Source organism: Symphalangus syndactylus, chromosome 11 (assembly GCF_028878055.3).
Source record: "Symphalangus syndactylus isolate Jambi chromosome 11, NHGRI_mSymSyn1-v2.1_pri, whole genome shotgun sequence".
In the NCBI taxonomy this organism is placed as follows: Eukaryota; Metazoa; Chordata; class Mammalia; order Primates; family Hylobatidae; genus Symphalangus; species Symphalangus syndactylus.
Genome location: NC_072433.2, coordinates 126,510,781 through 126,529,941, shown reverse-complemented (window position 1 = coordinate 126,529,941; position 19,161 = coordinate 126,510,781). Strand labels below are relative to the sequence as shown.

Below are 19,161 nucleotides of genomic sequence, written 5' to 3'. Positions count from 1 at the left end.
GCCAGCCAGGTGCGGTGGCTCACAGTTGTAATCCCAGCGCTTTAGGAAGCAGAGGCGGGCAGATCACCTGAGGTCAGGGGTTTGAGACCAGCCTGGCCAACAAAGTGAAACCCCATCTCTACTACAAATACAAAAATTAGCTGGGTGTAGTGGCACACGTCTGCAATCCCAGCTACTCAGGAGGCTGAAGCAGGAGAATCGCTTGAACCCGGGAGGCGGAGGTTGCACTGAGATGAGATGGGGCCCGCTGCACTCCAGCCTAGGCAACAGAGTGAGACTCCATCTCAAAAAAAAAAAAAAAAAAAAAATTCTTGGGGTTTAAATACGTTCTAGAGGTTTCCATTGGTTACTCAGTATACGTCCTATTAAATGAAGAGGCTAAAGTGAAGTTACAAAGTCATTTACTCGGGGTACACCCTATGTAAACGAAGAGGATATTTCCTGTCATGGCTGAAGTGTTTCCATTTGATTTAGTTCTTAGGTTCCCTGCCTCCAGGCCCTGTTATCCCACCTCAGTAGGTCTGTGCACAAGGTCGGGGAGAGGCCCCGGGCACTCTGTGCATGGGGGCCAGAGCTGGGGGAGCCTCCTGCCAGAGGGCCCTCCGGGGTGGGGAGGGAGCAGCCCTGGGGGGCAGGGACAGTCATGGCCACAACCTCAGGCTCTTTTTCCAGGGCAAGCGCATGAGGAAGCAGACGTGGGGCTATTTCCGCAGCAAGTGGAACCTTCTGGAGGTGGCCATCATTCTGGCCAGCTGTAGCGCTCTGGCGGTGTTTGTGAAGAGGGCTGTCCTGGCCGAAAGGGACCTCCAGCGCTGCCGGAACCACAGGGAGGAGTAAGTGGCTGTCTCCCCAGCCCACCAGCTCCCCACACCAGCCCCTCTTCCTGCAGGTCCGTTTGAGGCCCAGGGATCAGAAGGAGGTTTTGGAATGCTGTGGACCCTCAGGGGATAAAGGGGCACTCCTAGTAGAGATAACTCTAGCTGCCACCTAGATTCAGGTGTAGGGCCAGCTGCAAGTGAGTATGATTGGAGAGGACTCAGACTAAATAGAACATCTTGTGCAAATCTTCCCAAAACACAGGATCATGGGGCATCCTGCTTAGGCTCTTCTTGGCCTTTTGGGGAGGCCCTTTGCAAGTATTATGGCCCCAGTAAGCTCACCTCTGCTACCATACACTAAGTGTCCACTCTGTGGTAGGCAGGATGTATTCACCTAGGGAATCATCATCAGAATTGATGAAGGTCAGCGTTACCATCGCCCCATTTAACAAAGACATTGAGGGCAGGGTGTTGTGGCTCATGCCTACAATCCCAGCCCTTTGGGAGGCCGAGGTGGGCAGATCACTTGAGGTTAGGAGATTGAGACCACCCTGGCCAACACAGTGAAACCCCAACTCTACTAAAAATGGAAAAATTGCTGGGCACGGTGGCTCACACCTGTCATCCCAACACTTTGGGAGGCCAAGGTGGGTGCATCATTTGAGGTCAGGAGTTCGAGACCAGCCTGGCCAATATGGTGAAACCCCATCTCTACTAAAAATACAAAAATTAGCTGGGCGTGATGGCATGCACCTGCAGTCCCAGCTACTCGGGCGCCTGTAGTCCCAGCCACTCGGGAGGCGGGAGAATCGCTAGAACCCGGGAAGTGGAAGTTGCAGTGAGCCAAGATTGCGCCAATGCACTCCAGCCTGGGTGACAGAGGGAGACTAGGTCTCAAAAAAAAACAAAGGCGTTGAGGCTCAGAGAGGTCATGTGACTTCCCCAAGGCCACACAGCTAAAATGTGGAGGACAAGTAATTTAAGCCTAACTTGTGTGGCTCCAGGGTCCCCTCCCTTGCTTGGAATCATTGGGTTTCTTGACTCATTCGTTTTATAGATACAGCTAACATGTATTGAGCTATTGCTAAATGTCATACATTTTCATATAAACACCACATTACAAGCAGTGTCTCATCTCACCTACACTTGAATCCTCCGGAGTCCTCTAAGAGATGATATTATCACCATCCCTTTTTTTGTTTTGTTTTGTTTTTTGAGACGGACTGTTGCATGATCTCAGCTCGCTGCAACCTCTGCCTCCTGGGTTCAAATCATTCTCCTGCCTCAGCCTCCCCAGTAGCTGGGATTACAAGTGCGCACCACCACACCTGGCTAATTTTTGTATTTTTAGTAGAGACAGGGTTTCACCATGTTGGCCAGGCTGATCTCGAACTCCTGACCCAGTGATCCGCCCCCCTCAACTTCCCAAAGTGCTGGGATTACAGGCGTGAGCCACCACGCCCAGCCTCATCATCCTTTTTTTTGCAAATGAGGAAATCACGTGTAATGATGCTTGGAGAAGTTAAGTTGCATGAAAGGAAAATAAAATCTTGGGACCCCAATGCAGTCTGCCAAAAGGAAAAAGAAAAATGAAGCTGAAAGTTGAGTTATGCAAGAAACTGCCTTTCGTTTTGTTCCTAAAGAGAGGGTTACAGCTAAAAGGTGGATCTCCGCAGGCAGCAGCTCCATGTTCACCTTATCTTATGTGAAGTGCCCACTTACTGAGCATGAGACAAATACATCATTGACTATTCCCCACCTGCTCCTTTTCTCTGGCAACATGTGGATTCAATAGTGTCACCAGACCCTCCCTCTTTCCTCTCTAGCCCGATTTTCTCTTTTAAGTATTGAAGGCTTCGGGCTGGGCACGGTGGCTCACGCCTAATAAAAGAGGCCTTATGGCCCCTTTTATTTGTTTTGAGACGGGGTCTTGCTCTGTCACCCAGGCTGGAGTGCAGTGGTGTGATCACACTTCACTATAGCCTTGATCTCCAGGGCTCATGCGATCCTATCACCTCAGCCTCCTGTGTATCTGGGACCACAGGCTCATGCTACCACGCTCAGGTAATTTTCTTTTTTTTTTGAGACGGAGTCTTGCTCTGTCGCCCAGGCTGGAGTGCAGTGGCACCATCTTGGCTCAGCGCAACCTCCGCCTCCCAGGTTGAAGTGATTCTTCTCCCTCAGTCTCCCGTGTAGCTGGATTACAGGCGCATGCCACTACGCCCGGCTAATTTTTGTATTTTTAGTAGAGACGGGGTTTCACCATGTTGGGCAGGCTGGTCTCGAACTCCTGACCTCGTGATCTGCCCACCTTGGCCTCCCAAAGTGCTGGGATTACAGCCATGAGCCACCGCGCCTGGCCACTCAGGTAATTTTTAAATTATCTGTAGAGATAAGGTCTTGCTCTGTTGCCCGAGTTGGTCCTGAACTCCCGGGCTCAAGCATTCCTCCTGCCTTGGCTTCCCAAAGCGTTGGGATTACAGGCATGAGCCTCCATGCCCAGCCTGCCCTCCTTTATGAAGGCAGTTAGCCATATTAAAGCATGGTTCTCAACCTTGGCTACATATGAGAATAACTCCAAGGAGACATTAAAAATACTGAAGCCAGGCTGGGTGTGGTGGCTTATGCCTATAATCCTGGCACTTTGGCAGGCCGAGGTGGGCGGATTACAAGGTCAGGAGTTCAAGACCAGCCTGGCAAACATGATGAAACCCCATCTCTGCTAAAAATACAAAAATTAGCTGGGCATGGTGAAGCGTGCCTACACTCCCAGCTACTCAGGAGTCTGAGGCAGGAGAATCGCTTGTACCCAGGAGGAGGAGGTTGCAGTAAGCCAAGATTGTGCCACTGCACTCCAGCCTGGGTAACAGAGCCAGAGTCCATCTGAAAAATAAAATAAAATTAAAATAAAAGAGGGCTTATGTATTGTTATTTTTTCCACCTATATAAGCAATTAAATGGCATGAGACAGAATTAGGTCTTCTTTTTGTTGTTGTTGTTGTTGTTTTGTTTTGAGACAGAGTTTTGCTCTCGTTGCTCAGGCTGGAGTGTAATGGCGTGATCTCAGCTCACTGCAACCTCTGCATCCTGGGTTGAAGGGATTCTCCTGCCTCAGCCTCCCGAGTAGCTGGGACTACAGGCGCCGGCCACCACGCCCAGCTAATTTTTTGTGTTTTTAGTAGAGATGGGGTTTCACCATGCTGGCCAGGCTGGTTGTGAACTGCAGACCTCAGGTGATCCACCGGCCTCGGTCTCCAAAAGTGCTGGGATTACAGGTGCAAGCTGCCATGCCCAGCCAGCGTTAGGTCTTTAAGAGAGACGGGAGAAAGGCGCTGCTGGAGTCAAAGGCGGAAGCAACCGTTTGTACCAGCAAGTCCAGTCTGCTCAAAGGGAAGGAAGATTTTGGAAGGCAGGAGATGTGGGTAAAAGGATGATTGTCACTGAGGCCTGGCCGGTACCCAAGGTGGCAAACCCAGCCTATGCTTTGTGTCCCTCGGTGTGGCCCTGTAGAGAGCTGCCCTGAGTAGGTCCAACCTAGGAGGGGAGCATGGGGAAAGCTCTGCAGATCACAGAGCTTCAGGAAGGCAGTGTCACTTTGAGCCTGTTTGAAAAGGCTTTTTCTGTAGAATGGCTAGAAGGCAGGCCTCACAAGTTTTTCTGTTTTCTTTTTTAAGTAATTTCTTTTTTTTTTTTTTTTTATAGAGACAGGAGTCTCACATTGTTCCCCAGGCTGATCTCGAACTCCTGGCCTCAAGTGATCTTCCTGCCTCAGCCTCCCAATGTGCTGAGATTGCAGGCATGAGCCACTGCACCTGGCCTCAAATTTTATTTTGGTTCAGGGGGTACATGTGAAGGTTTGTTACGTGATGCTGAGGTTTGGGGCGCGAATGACCTCGACACAGAAGTAGTGAGTGCAGTACCCAGCAGTTAGTTTCTCAAGCCTTGCCTGCCTCCCTCCAGTCTTGTAGCCCCCAGTGTCTATTGTTTCCATCTTTATGTCCATGGCTACCTAATGTTTAGCTCCCACTTATAAGTGAGAACATGCAGTATTTGATTTTCTGTTCCTGTGTTATTTTGCTTAGGATAATGGCCTCCAGCTGCATCCATGCAACTGCAAAGGACGTGGTTTTGTTCTTTTTTGTGACTGCAGTTTTTCAGTTAAGAAGAAATACCATATGGCTTCATAAAACTTTTATTTATTTTTATTTATTTTTAATTTTTGAGACAGTTTTACTCTTGTCACCTAGGCTAGAGTGCAGTGTCATGATCTCGTCTCGCTGCAACTTCTGCCTCCTGGGTTCAAGAGATTCTCTTGCCTCAGCCTTCTAAGTAGCTGGGATTACAGGCATGCGCCACCATGCCTGACCGATTTTTATATTTTTGCTAGAGACAGGGATTCGCCATGTTGGCCAGGCTGGTCTCGAACTCCTGACCTCAGGTGATTTGCCTGCCTTGGCCTCCCCAACTGCTGGGATTACAGGTGTGAGCCACCATGACTGGACTGTAAAACTTTTAAAAACAGATCAGAAAAATAAAAATGTCTTGAGTCCAACATCCCAGAGAAAACCATGTGTTGATTGGTCTGCTGCTGTCTCACTGATGATGGTCATAGCTCACTACAGCTTCAAACCCCTGAACTCAAGTGATCCTCCTGCCTCAGCCTCTTGAGTAGCTAGGATTACCACTGCACACCATGAAGTCCAACTACCATTATCATCTTCATCACCATCACCATCATCTTCAGCATCATCACGATCATCATCACTGTAATCGTCATTATCACTCTCATACCACAATTCCCAGCCTCCTACTCCTCCTCCTCCTCCTCCTGATCATTACCTACCTGGGGGAACTGGGATGGCTCTTTCCCAGACCTGTTTCTGGACTTGATGGCCTATGAGATGATGATAAAACTAATTCCACATCCTGAAATGCCGATAAGTCTAATCTTGCATCTAGATGAGTTCTGGCTGAACTGCTCAAGGTCTCTGAGACCCGGCCTTTGCATTTTGGTCCCACAGAGGCATCAGCTTCAGTGAGACAGCAGCAGCTGATGCCGCCCTTGGCTACATGATTGCCTTCCTGGTACTCCTGTCCACAGTGAAGCTTTGGCATCTGCTCAGGTTGAATCCCAAAATGAACATGATCACGGCAGCCCTATGCCGTGCCTGGGGCGACATTTCAGGCTTTATCATTATCATCCTTACCATGCTCCTGGCTTACTCCATCGCGGTAAGTATCTGCTTTGGGAAAAGTTTGGGGCGGGTTTCTGCAGAAGCCAAGGCTAATTGGTGGTGGGAAGTGGACAGTTAGGGTTAGGGAGACCCTAGGAACCCAAGGAAGGTGGTGGCTCTTCTAAGTACAGGGTCTCTTCGCTGTGAGCTCATGCACCAGTCATCTCAAATGGCAAAGGCTGGAGAGCTCAGGTGGGTAGGGTGAGGAGGCATAGGCTCTAGCGCTAAAAGGGTCCAGGTTCAGGAAGAATTCCTTTCTGCCTCTAGACCCCTCCTGGATGTGCCAGTTCTCCTGGCTTCCCAACTGGTCAGAAGGCACAGGGCTAACTCCTAGACACACTCAGAGCACTGCTGACATGCTGCGGGATGGATGGGGCCACCACGTCCTTGAGTTGGGGCAGAGGTGAGGACGCAAAGGTAGATACATCCACAGGGCATGCCAGTGCTTGTTGTCCAAGACATGACTCATGAACTTGGGAGGGCCAATGCCACTTCACTCAGCACTTTAACACTAAGAGCACATTGACAAACTTGGCCTTGTGTAGAAAAACATAAATGAAAACATTAAATTTTCTTTTTTTCTGTTGAGACGGAGTCTTGTTCTGCTGCCCAGGTTCGAGTGCAGTGGCAGGATCTAGGCTCACTGCAACCTCTACCTCCCAGGTTCAAGCGATTCTCTTGCCTCATTCTCCTGAGTAGCTGGGATTACAGGTGCGCACCACCATGCCTGGCTAATTTTGCATTTTTAGTAGAGACAGGGTTTCACCATGTTGGTCAGGCTGGTCTCGAACTGACCTGACTTCAGGTGATCCACCCACCTCGGCCTCCCAAAGTGCTGGGATTACAGGCATGAGCGACCGTGCCTGGCTTTTTTTTTTTTCTTTTTTCTTTTTTTTTTTGAGACAGAATCTCACTCTGTTGCCCAAACTGTTGCCGAGTGTCACAATCTTGGCTTACTGCAGCCTCTGCCTCCCAGGTTCAAGTGATTCTCTTGCTTCAGCCTCCTGAGTAGCTGGGACAACAGGCATGTGCCACGACACCTGGCCAATTTTTGTATTTTTGGTAGAAACAGTGTTTCACCATGTTGGCCAGGCTGATCTCAAACTCCTGACATCACGTAATCTGCCTACCTTGGCCTCCCAAAGTGCTGGGATTACAGGTGTGAGCCACCGTGCCCAGCCAAAAACATTAAATTTTCAATTATTTATTATGATCATGTGAGAAGCAAAGCCCCTCTTACATCCTGGCCCCCACCACATCCTGATGTCCTTCTAAATACACACCCTACTGCCCACCATGTTCCCATGCGAGCCCTGGCCTTCCACTCATCTCTGGCCTTTAGGGCAATCCTGGCCCACTCCCTACCCAGGGCCTTCCCCATTCTCACCCTGGCTCCATCCAGTCTCTTGCCTTCCACTCCTCCCTGATCATCCTATCCCCCAGCCCATCACATCCTAGTCCCCACTCCACCCCAACCCTCACCCTACTCTGCCTCCCTGTCAACTCAGCCTTGACCCCCTTCCATCCCTAGCCCCACCCGATCTTCCTCTCCCACCCTTGGAAACAGGTGGGGTGAACTGAGGGAGTGATGGGGGGTGTGTTCTGGAAAGTTGGAGTCTGTGATTTTGGTGAAAGCTCCAGTCTAAATCCTAATGTGGATTTCTTCAGTCCTCCATGCAGTGTCTGGGCTGCAGGGACATTGCAGTGTCCCATGGGACCAAAAGTCATCAACTCAGAGCCAGAGCCAGGGGCTGCTGGGCCTCCCTCTGACACCACAGCCCTGGGAAGGTCTTGGGAGTGAAGGGTTGTGGTGAGGGAAAATGCGGTGAGGGGAGGGCCTCACCCAGGAAGAAGCCCATCATCCATTCAACCCAGTTCCCCAGAGCCAAGAGTTTGGAGCCACAGAGTGCCCAGACTCATTGTCAGGTATTTGCGCCACATCTGGGGAACACAGTGGTGGCTTAGCAGGTGGCTACATGAGCCCCAGAGGCACCCTGGGCACTCCCTCATCCTGGTGGGCACAAAGATAGGCATCATCAGCAGGCCATGGACACTATAAAGGTCCTGGACAAGGTCATCCAGGCAGCACTTCCAGAAACATGACACACACATGCACATGGATGCACACACGTGCACACCTACACACATGCACACGTATACACATACATACACACACATGCACTTATATACACACATGCACACATGCACATGCATACATGTACACACATACAAATATAGACACACGTATGCACACACATAAACACTACACATGGATACACACACATATATACACATGCATGTGCACACAAATACACTGCACATAGATACACACATACACATATATACACATACATACACACAAGTACATATATGCAGATATTGATGCCCACAGGCATACACATGTACACTCTCACACAGACACGTGTGGTCTTGCACGCACAGACCCACAGAGAGAAACACATGCATGCCCTATAGAACCAGTTATGGACTGGGTGCAGTGGCTCACGCCCATAATCCTATCACTTTGGGAGGCCAAGGTGGGTGGATCACCTGAGATCCGGAGTTCGAGGCCAGCCTGACCAACATGGTGAAACCCTGTGTCAACAAAAAACATAAAAATTAGCCAGACATGGTGGTGTGTGCCTGTGGTCCCAGCCACTTGTGAGACTGAGGCAGGAGAATCGCTTGAACCCAGGAGGCGGAGGCTGCAGTGAGCCCAGACTGAACTATTGTACTCCAGCCTGGGTGACAGAGCAAGACTCCATCTCACAAAAAAAACAAAAACCAGTTGGGTACACACACCCACTTGCACACCCCTGTAGGTATAGTAGCTTGATCAGCCCGGCCAGGGCAGTGGCTGACACAGACCACCCACCCCGCTGTGAAACAGCAGGCTTTGTGGGCCTTGGCAGCCTCCTTCCCTATTCATGAGAATTCTTTCCATGACAGTCGAACTTAATATTTGGTTGGAAACTCCGTTCCTACAAAACCCTCTTTGATGCGGCGGAGACGATGATCAGCCTTCAGTTGGGAATCTTCAACTACGAGGAGGTAATAGGATGAGGGCATGGGTGCTGCCATCTACACTGAGCCTCTAGGAAGATTAGAAAAAGCACTCCCTGCCCACCCCGCCCCGTGCCATCCCTTGGGCCCATGGCCTGGCAAGCACCAGGCAAGTTTGGACAAACCGAAATGTTCCCCGTCCTCTAGGTGGACACCTCTGCTAGAGCCTACAGCTTGCCCTTGGGACCCCTGCTCACAGAGGAACATCCGATGCTGGCTACTCAGCAGAGGGCTGTACAGGGGTCTCCCTAAGGAAACACCCCCTACCCTGGGCAGAAAAGGCAGCCGTCTTTGGAGGTGGCAGCCGTCTTTGGAGGTGGCAGCCGTCTTTGGAGGTGGCAGCCGTGGAAAGTGAGGGGCTGCCCGTTCTCTCCTTGCCCAGCTCTCTCAGCGCCAGGCAGAGGGGACCTTCCGGGCTCCAGGCTCTGGCTAGCTCTGAGGACCATTTTCCCTCTGAGGGTTCCCAGTAGGGGAAGTTGCTGCTGGGACCCAGGACGCTGGATGACCCTGGCTTTCTTTCTGACAGGTGCTAGACTATAGCCCAGTACTTGGCTCTTTCCTCATTGGGTCCTGCATCGTTTTTATGACATTTGTGGTGCTGAACCTGTTTATCTCTGTCATCCTGGTGGCCTTCAGTGAGGAGCAAAAATACAATCAGGTGAGTTGCTTTGGCCTATTCCTCATCAGTCATTGAACTATGAAGAGGCTGGAGCGGTGTTAGACTTTAGGGAACTTGAGAGATCATTGTAGCTCAGAGCCGTCACTTAACAGGAGGGGAAACTGAGGCATAGACAGACGACATTAATTCCGCAAAATGACAAGCAAGTGAGGTGCAGGGCTAGGACCAGAGCTGGGTCTCCTGATTCCCACTGTAAGACTCTGTTCGCGACACCAGTGATCTCCACCCTGAGTGCACCTTAGAATCACCTGGGGCCTTTTGGAAACAATGGCTGCCCCGCCAGAGGCCAATACCAAAAGAGACCAACACCAACAGAGGAGACCAGTACCAACAGAGACCAACACCAACAGAGACCAACACCAACAGAGGAGACCAATACCAACAGAGACCAACACCAACAGAGACTAATACCAACAGAGACCAACACCAACAGAGACCAACACCAACAGAGACCAACACCAACAGAGACCAACACCAACAGAGACCAACACCAACAGAGACCAACACCAACAGAGACCAACACCAACAGAGACCAATACCAGCAGAGACCAACACCAACAGAGACCAACACCAACAGAGACCAACACCAACAGAGACTAACACCAACAGAGGAGACCAACACCAACAGAGGAGACCAACACCAACAGAGACCAACACCGACAAAGACCAACACCAACAGAGGAGACCAACACCAACAGAGGAGACCAATACCAACAAAGACTAATACCACCAGAGACCAACACCAACAGAGACCAACACCAACAGAGACTAATACCAACAGAGGAGACCAATACCGACAGAGACCAACACCAACAAAGACCAACACCAACAGAGGAGACCAACACCAACAAAGACTAATACCAACAGAGGAGACCAACACCAACAGAGACCAACACCAACAGAGGAGACCAATACCAACAGAGACTAATACCAACAGGGACCAACACCAACAGAGACCAACACCAACAGAGGAGACCAATACCAACAGAGACTAATACCAACAGAGGAGACCAACACCAACAAAGACTAATACCAACAGAGACTAATACCAACAGAGGAGACCAACACCAACAGAGGAGACCAACACCAACAAAGACTAATACCAACAGAGACTAATACCAACAGAGGAGACCAACACCAACAGAGGAGACCAACACCAACAAAGACTAATACCAACAGAGGAGACCAACACCAACAGAGACCAACACCAACAGAGGAGACCAATACCAACAGAGACTAATACCACCAGAGACCAACACCAACAGAGACTAATACCAACAGAGACCAACACCACCAGAGACCAACACCAACAGAGACCAACACCACCAGAGACCAACACCACCAGAGACCAACACCAACAGAGACCAACACCAACAGAGGAGACCAATACCAACAGAGACCAACACCAACAGAGACTAATACCAACAGAGACCAACACCAACAGAGACCAACACCAAGAGAGACCAACACCAACAGAGGAGACCAATACCAACAGAGACTAATACCAACAGAGGAGACCAACACCAACAAAGACTAATACCAACAGAGACCAACACCAACAGGGACCAACACCAACAGAGACCAACACCAACAGAGACTAATACCAACAGAGACTAATACCAACAGAGACTAATACCAACAGGGACCAACACCAACAGGGACCAACACCAACAGAGACCAACACCAACAGGGACCAACACCAACAGGGACCAACACCAACAGAGACTAATACCAACAGGGACCAACACCAACAGAGACTAATACCAACAGAGACTAATACCAACAGAGGAGACCAACACCAACAAAGACTAATACCAACAGAGACTAATACCAACAGAGACCAACACCAACAGAGACCAACACCAACAGAGACTAATACCAACAGAGACTAATACCAACAGAGACTAATACCAACAGAGACTAATACCAACAGGGACCAACACCAACAGAGACCAACACCAACAGAGGAGACCAATACCAACAGAGACTAATACCAACAGAGACCAACACCAACAGAGACCAACACCAACAGAGACTAATACCAACAGAGACTAATACCAACAGAGACTAATACCAACAGAGACTAATACCAACAGAGACCAACACCAACAGAGACTAATACCAACAGAGGAGACCAATACCAACAGAGACTAATACCAACAGGGACCAACACCAACAGGGACCAACACCAACAGAGACCAACACCAACAGAGACCAACACCAACAGAGACGAACACCAACAGAGGAGACCAACACCAACAGAGACTAATACCAACAGGGACCAACACCAACAGAGACTAATACCAACAGGGACCAACACCAACAGAATCTCTGGGAGAATGAGCCAGGCCTTGGTATGTTTGAAATCTTTTTGGGTAACTTTTTTTTTCTTGAGACGGAGTTTTTGCTCTTGTTGCCCAGGGTGGAGTGCAATGGCACAATCTTGGCTCACTGTAACCTCCACCTCCTGGGTTCATGCGATTCTCCTGCCTCAGCCTCCCAAGTAGCTGGGATTACAGGCATGTGCCACCACATCGGGCTAATTTTTTGTATTTAGTACAGATGGGGTTTCACCATGTTGGTCAGGCTGGTCTTGAACTCCTGACCTCAGGTGATCCACCAATCTCGGCCTCCCAAAGCGCTGGGATTACAGGCAAGAGCTACCACGCCTAGCCCTCTCTTTGGGTAATTTTAAGGTTAATGAACAGCCAAGGTCGAAAACCCATACTACGTTCCAAAACCTCAACCCACGTCGTCATGGCTCAGAGGGCAACAAGCCGGGCACTCGTGGTCGACCTCCCACCCGTGGAAGAGTCGGCCTGCTGGGCTGCCTGCAGGAAGAGGGATACGAGCACACAGACTGCAGGTTAATAACAGCCACCAGCACCACCCACACAGCGCTCTCTTCACATCTGAAGTTGTGCTGAACGCTTCGCACAGTTTATTTAATCCTCAAAACAGCTCCCTGAAGTAGGTATAATTATTCACAACGTACAGAGAAGGCAACCAAGGCTCACAGAGATGAAATCATTTACCTAGAACCACAGAGTTAGAAAGTAGGAAAAGGGGATTTCAACCTGGGTCTGTCTGACTTGGATGTATGGTTTTGTTTTGTTTTGTTTTTTCCTGCCCTTCTGAAGGTATGACTGTGTGAAGGGTGACGTATTATGCAGCTCACCCTTCCTGTCCCAGTTGAAAGATTCTTTCAATCTGTATGCCTAAGCCAGGTGTGATGGCACACACCTGTAGTCCTAGCTACAGAAGAGGCTGAGGTGGGAGGATCACTTGAGCCCATGAGATGGAGGCTGCAGTGAGCTGTGATCATGCCACTGCACTCCAGCCTGGGTGACAAAGCAAGATACTGTTTCAAAAGAAAAAAAAGAAAAATCTGCATGTCTAACAAAGACACTCTTCTTTGAACTTCTTCATTTCTATACAAGAGCAGCAATTTGATATTGTTGTTTTTCTAAATTGCAAAAGATTTCATAAAGGTGACATATTCCATCATGTTAAAGGATCATTGTAAAGAGTTATTTTTCCTGGAAACCAGGAAATTATTGCCCACAGGATTCAAGAGTGCTAAGAATGCTGCCCCTCTTCTGTTGCTAAATGGTCTCTGGTACACTTGTAACATGTGTCCCGGATCTGTGTTTGGAAAGGAAATACACATTTTTATTTCTACTAAACTCTCACTTAACACAGAGCACTTCTGTGACCAAATGTGTGGAGATTTTCTCCACACACCAGTCAATTCTCCAGCAGACACCAACTGGGTATCTTATACCGATTGGGCATCCCTAATCCAAAAATCAGAAATCCAGAATGCTCCAAAATCCAAAATTGTTTGCATGCTCACATGAGGTGACACATGGAAAATTCCACACAAAACTACTTAATACAAACTTTGTTTCATGCACAAAATTATTGAAAATACTGAGCCAGTGTTCACTTCAGCAGCACATATGCTAAAATCGGAATGATACAGAGAAGATCAGCATGACCCCTGCGCAAGGAGGTCATGCAAATTCACGAAGTGTTTCATATTTTTAATATAATTTTAAAATAAAAAAGCAATATACTGGGCTGGGTCCGGTGGCTCATGCCTGCAATCCCAGCACTTTGGGAAGCTGAGACCGGAGAATCACTTGAGGCCAGGAGTTTAAGACCAGCCCGGGCAATATAGAAAGACCCTATCTGTGCAAAAAATACAAAAATTAGCTGGGCCTGGTGGCTTGTGCCTCTTGTTCTAGCTACTTGGGAGGATAGCTTGAGCCCAGGATGCAGTAGGCCATGATTGCACCACTGCTCTCCAGCCTGCGCAACAGAGCAAGACACTATCTCTAAAATAGAAATAAAAATTAAAAATACATATTCTATAGAATTACCTCCAGGCTATGTGTAAAAGGTGTTTATAAATATAAATAAATTTCCTGTTTAGTCTTGGGTCCCATTCCCAAGATACCTCATTATGCATATTCCAAAATCTGAAAAAATCTGAAACACAAAACACTCGTCATCCCAAGCATTTCGGATGAGGGATACTCAACCTGTATAACAACTATTTACATAGCATTTACATTGTGTTAAGTATTGGAAGTGCTTAATGGTACTTATAGGCCAGGTGCAGTGGCTCACGCCTGTAATCCCAGCGCTTTGCGGGGCTGAGGCTGGCTGATCACCTGAGGTCAGGAGTTCAAGACCAACATGGAGAAAACCTGTGTCTACTAAAAGTACAAAATTAGCCTGGCGTAGTGGTGCATGCCTGTAATCTCAGCTACTCGGGAGGCTGAGGCAGGAGAATTGCTTGAACCTGGGAGGCAGAGGTTGCAGTGAGCCGAGATCGCACCATTGCACTCCAGCCTGGGCAACAAGAGCAAAACTCCATCTCAAAAAAAAAAGAAAAAATAACGTACTTATAGATGATGACTTAAAATATACAGGAGAATGTGTGTGGGTTATATGTAAATATTATGGCTTTTTTTTTTTTTTTTTTTATCAGAGACTTGACCATCCAAGGATTTTCTAGTGATCTGCCCCATCCTGAAGCTATCTAGGGGCCTGCCCTAAGTCGCTCATTAGCAAAAACTCAGATGTGATGAAAGGGGGCTCTTTATGAATAGCAAAAGACACTCCTATTATTAGTAAAGTCTAAGGGTTTCAGGAGCTGTGTGATGGGAACCGAGGTCAAGGATCAAATATGGTTCATATAATACCACAATGCCTTTGTCCTGCAGAAAGATTTGATATATTAAAAACAATTTTGTAGTGTTGGGGAAATGTTTTCGTTTTAGCAAGGAAGCAGAGAGCATTGCTAGGTCTGATGCCCAGGTACTCCAACTGTACCTTAATTTGGAGGTGCAGTTAGGTAGCCACCTTTAATTAAAGTTACTTTCTCAGAGTGGGTTCCTTCTATCAGAAGACTGAAGTTGTCCATTGTAAATAAATTTTTTTTTAACAATGAAGATGTATTTCAGGTGCCATAAAATTAGCCATTTAAAATCATACAATTAAACGTTTTTTAGTATATTCACAGAGTTGTGCAAACATTGTCACTAATTCCAGAATATTTTCTTTCTTTCTTTTTTTTTGAGACAGCATCTCGCTCCGTCGCCCAGGCTGGAGTGTAGTGGCAGATCTTGGCTCACTGCAACCTCCCAGGTTTAAGTGATTCTCCTGCCTCAGCCTCCCAAGTAGCTGGGACTACAGGAGCATGCCACCATGCCTGGCTAATTTTTTTTATTTTTAGTGGAAGCGAGGTTTCACCATGTTAGCTAGGCTGGTCTCGAACTTCTGACCTTGTGATTTGCCCGCCTCAGCCTTCCAAAGTGTTGGGATTACAGGTATTAGCCACCACACCCGGCCTTCTTTTTTTTTTTTATAGAGACAGGGTTTTGCTATGTGGCCCAGGTTGTTCTCAAACTAACTCCTAGGCTCAAGCAATCCACCCGCATTGGCTTCCCGAAGTGCTAGGATTAGAGGTGTGAGCCACCACACCCAGCCCCAGAACATTTTCTTTTTCTTTTTTTCTTTTCTGTTTTTTTGTTTGTTTTGTTTTTTGTTTCGTTTTGTTTTGTTTTGAGCCAGAGTCTTGCTCTGTCGCCCAGGCTAGAGTGCAGTGGCGTGATCTTGGCTCACTGCAACCTCCTCCTCCCAAGTTCAGGTGATTCTCCTGCCTCAGCCTCCTGAGTAGCTGGGATTACAGGTGCCCACCACCACACCCAGCTATTTTTTGTATTTTTAGTAGAGATGGGTTTTACCATGTTGGCCAGGGTGGTCTTGAACTCCTGATCTCAGGTGATCTGCCAGCCTCGGCCTCCCAAAGTGCTGGGATTACAGGTGTGAGCCACTGCGCCTGGGCCCAGAACATTTTCAATACCACAAAGAAGCCCCCTACCCATTAATAATCACCTCCCATGTCCATGCCTCCAGCCCCTGGCAACCACTAATCTACGTTCTATTTCTTGGGATTTGCCTATTCTGGAAATTCATATTCATATAAATGAGCTCGGACAATACGTGGCCTTTTGTGTCTGGCTTATTTCATTTAGCCTTGTGTCTTCAAGATTCATCCGTCTCGTAGGGTGTATCCACATGTCATTCCTTCTTAGGGCTGAGTCATATTCCATTGTGTAGGTATAACAACGATGCGCTTATCCGTTCCTCAGCTGATGGGTATTTGGGTTGTTTCCATATTTTGGCTTTTACAAACAATGCTGCTATGAACATTTTGTGGGCAGAATTTCATATGGACATGTGTTTTCACTTCTCTTGGGCATATACCTGGAAGTGAAATTTCTGGGTTGCACAGTAACTCTTTAATTGTTCGAAGACCTGCCACACTGTTGTCTGAAGCAGCTGTACCATTTTAAATCCCCAGCAGCAATGTGCAGGACCTTTGTACATGAATTCTTCTGTTTGTTTGTTTGCTTGCTTGCTTTTGAGAAAGGGGCTTGCTCTGTCACCCAGGCTGGAGTGCAGTGATGCAATCTCGACTCACTGAAACCTCAGCCTCCCGGACTCAAACCATCCTCCCACCTCAGCCTTCCCAGTAGCTGGGACTGCACTACGCCTGGCTAACATTTTTGTATTTTTGGTAGAGATGGGGTTTCCCCATGTTGGCTGGGCTGGTCTCAAATTTCTGGGCTCAAGTGACCTGCCTGCCTCAGCCTCCCACAGTGCTAGAATTATGGGTGTGAACCATCACACCTGGCCTGATTTTTAAACATTCTTCTTTTTTTTTTTTTTTTTTTTGAGAGGGAGTTTTGCTCTTGTTGCCAGGCTGGAGTGCAATGGCAACTGATCTCAGCTCACTGCAACCTCTGCCACCTGGGTTCAAGCAATTCTCCTGCCTCAGCCTCCCAAGTAGCTGGGATTATAGGCATGTGGCCACCATGCCCAGCTAATTTTGTATTTTTAGTAGAGATGGGGTTTCACCATGTTGGTCAGGCTGGTCTCGAACTCCTGACCTCAGGTGATCTGTCCACCTCAGCCTCCCAAAGTGCTGGGATTACAGGTGCGAGCCACCACTCCCGGCTGTGATTTTTAAAATTATTTGTAGCGATGGGGTCTCACTATGTTGCCTAGGACGGACTCGAGCTCCTAGGATCAAGCAATCTTCTCACCTTGGCCTCCCCAAATCCTGGGATTATAGATATAAGCCCCTGTGCTCAGCCTGTACATAAGTTCTTAACAGTCTCTGTTGGGGTGGTAGAGCGCATTTTCTGACGAGTTTACTGAACGTGCCTGGTTGGTACCTGTATCCCTTATGTGAAGTCTGCCATTCCTGTTTCCTGGAAGCTGTTCCTTCTTTGCTTTAAGTCACTCTGAAATATGTATATATGGTTGAGAAGTGTGGGAAAGCCAGAGAGAAACACCAGTTTAATTTTTCATTCCCAGAACTTCCTCTCGTACCAGGCTAGGCCAGGAGGTAAACAGAGCAAGCAGAAGGAATAATAATAAAGAACTACGAGGCCAGGTGCAGTGGCTCACGCCTCTAATCCTAGCACTTTGGGAGGCCGAGGTGGGTGAATCACCTGAGGTCAGGAGTTCGAGACCAGTCCCGCCAACATGGTGAAACCCTGTCTCTACCAAAGATACAAAAATTAGCTGGGCGTGGTGGTGCGTGCCTATAATCCCAGCTACTCAGGAGGCTGAGGCAGGAGAATAGCTGGAATCCAGGAGGCGGAGGTTGCAGTGAGCCGAGATTGAGCCACTGCACTCCAGCCTGGGCAACAGAGCTAGATTCTGTCTCAAAAAAAAAAAAAAAAAAAAAAAAAAAGAAAGGAGCCACCACCAACACTGTGACCTAGAGGAAAAGAGGAGATGCTCGTCTCAGAAGGGGGCCTGCATGCCGTTTAACTTCAGGCTCAGCCACCCAGCCGAGGCTTACTCTGCACTGGCTTGGGAATTTGAAATGTTGCAGTGAAAACTCAGTCATCCTCAACAGAGAGGAGGAGGGAGCCCACTGAGGATCAAGGATGGAGCACACACCCTTGGGATTCCCAGAGGGAGGGCTTTCCACCCTAAAACAGCTCTGAACAGTGAAGTAACCTAGGTTGAGCCCAAACTGGACAATAAAACTGTGATTTTGGCTGGGGATGATGCGATGGCTCAAGCCTGTAATCATCCCAGCATTTTGGGATGCCGAGGCAGGCGGATCACTAGACGCCAAGAGTTTGAGACCTGCCTGGCCAACATGGTGAAACTCTCTCTCTACTAAAAATACAAAAATTAGCTCAGCTTGGTGGCAGGTGCCTGTAATCCCAGCTACGTGGGAGGCTGAGGCAGGAGAATCGCTTAACCTAGGGAGGCGGAAGTTGCAGTGAGCCAGGATTGCGCGACTGCACTCCAGCCTGGGCGACACAGCGAGACTCCATCCCAAACGATAACATAAAATAAATAAAAATAAAAACTGTGATTTCCCCTTAGAAAGAAAAGCCCCCAAAGAAGATGGTTCTATGTGCATTGCCTGGTTCTTTGTCTTGCAGCTGTCGGAGGAAGGGGAGATCGTAGATTTGCTGCTCATGAAAATACTCAGTTTCCTGGGCATTAAGTGTAAGAGAGAGGAGCCTGGAAGCAGCAGGGAGCAGCCTGGGTCCCTGTCCCAGACTCGCCGCTCTCAACTAGCACAAGCTTTGCCCAAGGTCTAAGCTGTTCGTCCACACGCCGCCATCTACCAGTGGGGACGCCCAGGGCCTCGGGCCTACACTTACCAGCGACTCTATAGTCTCTCTAGGTCATAGTTTTCGTGTCCATTGAAGAATTACGAAGTCCAGCAAGTAAAAAAAATTAGAATAACAGAGACATGTATAAAATTGCCAATACTATGAGAGCTTCTTTGTTCAAATGTATTTCCTCTTATTATAAA

At 48.3% G+C, this 19,161-nt stretch overlaps 1 protein-coding gene and 1 non-coding gene across 2 annotated transcripts in view; both read left to right on the top strand.

Annotated features, from left to right (window-relative positions):
- LOC129493461 (polycystin-1-like protein 2) overlaps nt 1-19,161 on the top strand; it is a 123,718-nt gene extending 104,557 nt beyond the window's left edge. The window contains 5 exon segments of the mRNA XM_055299679.2: nt 673-833; nt 5,840-6,050; nt 9,002-9,103; nt 9,642-9,773; nt 18,782-19,161. Coding sequence (XP_055155654.1) covers nt 673-833; nt 5,840-6,050; nt 9,002-9,103; nt 9,642-9,773; nt 18,782-18,943 — 768 coding nt within the window. The 3' untranslated portion in view covers nt 18,944-19,161.
- Nucleotides 13,736-13,842, top strand: LOC129457987 (U6 spliceosomal RNA). The gene has a single exon (XR_008649502.1). It is a non-coding gene; the product is annotated as a U6 spliceosomal RNA (small nuclear RNA).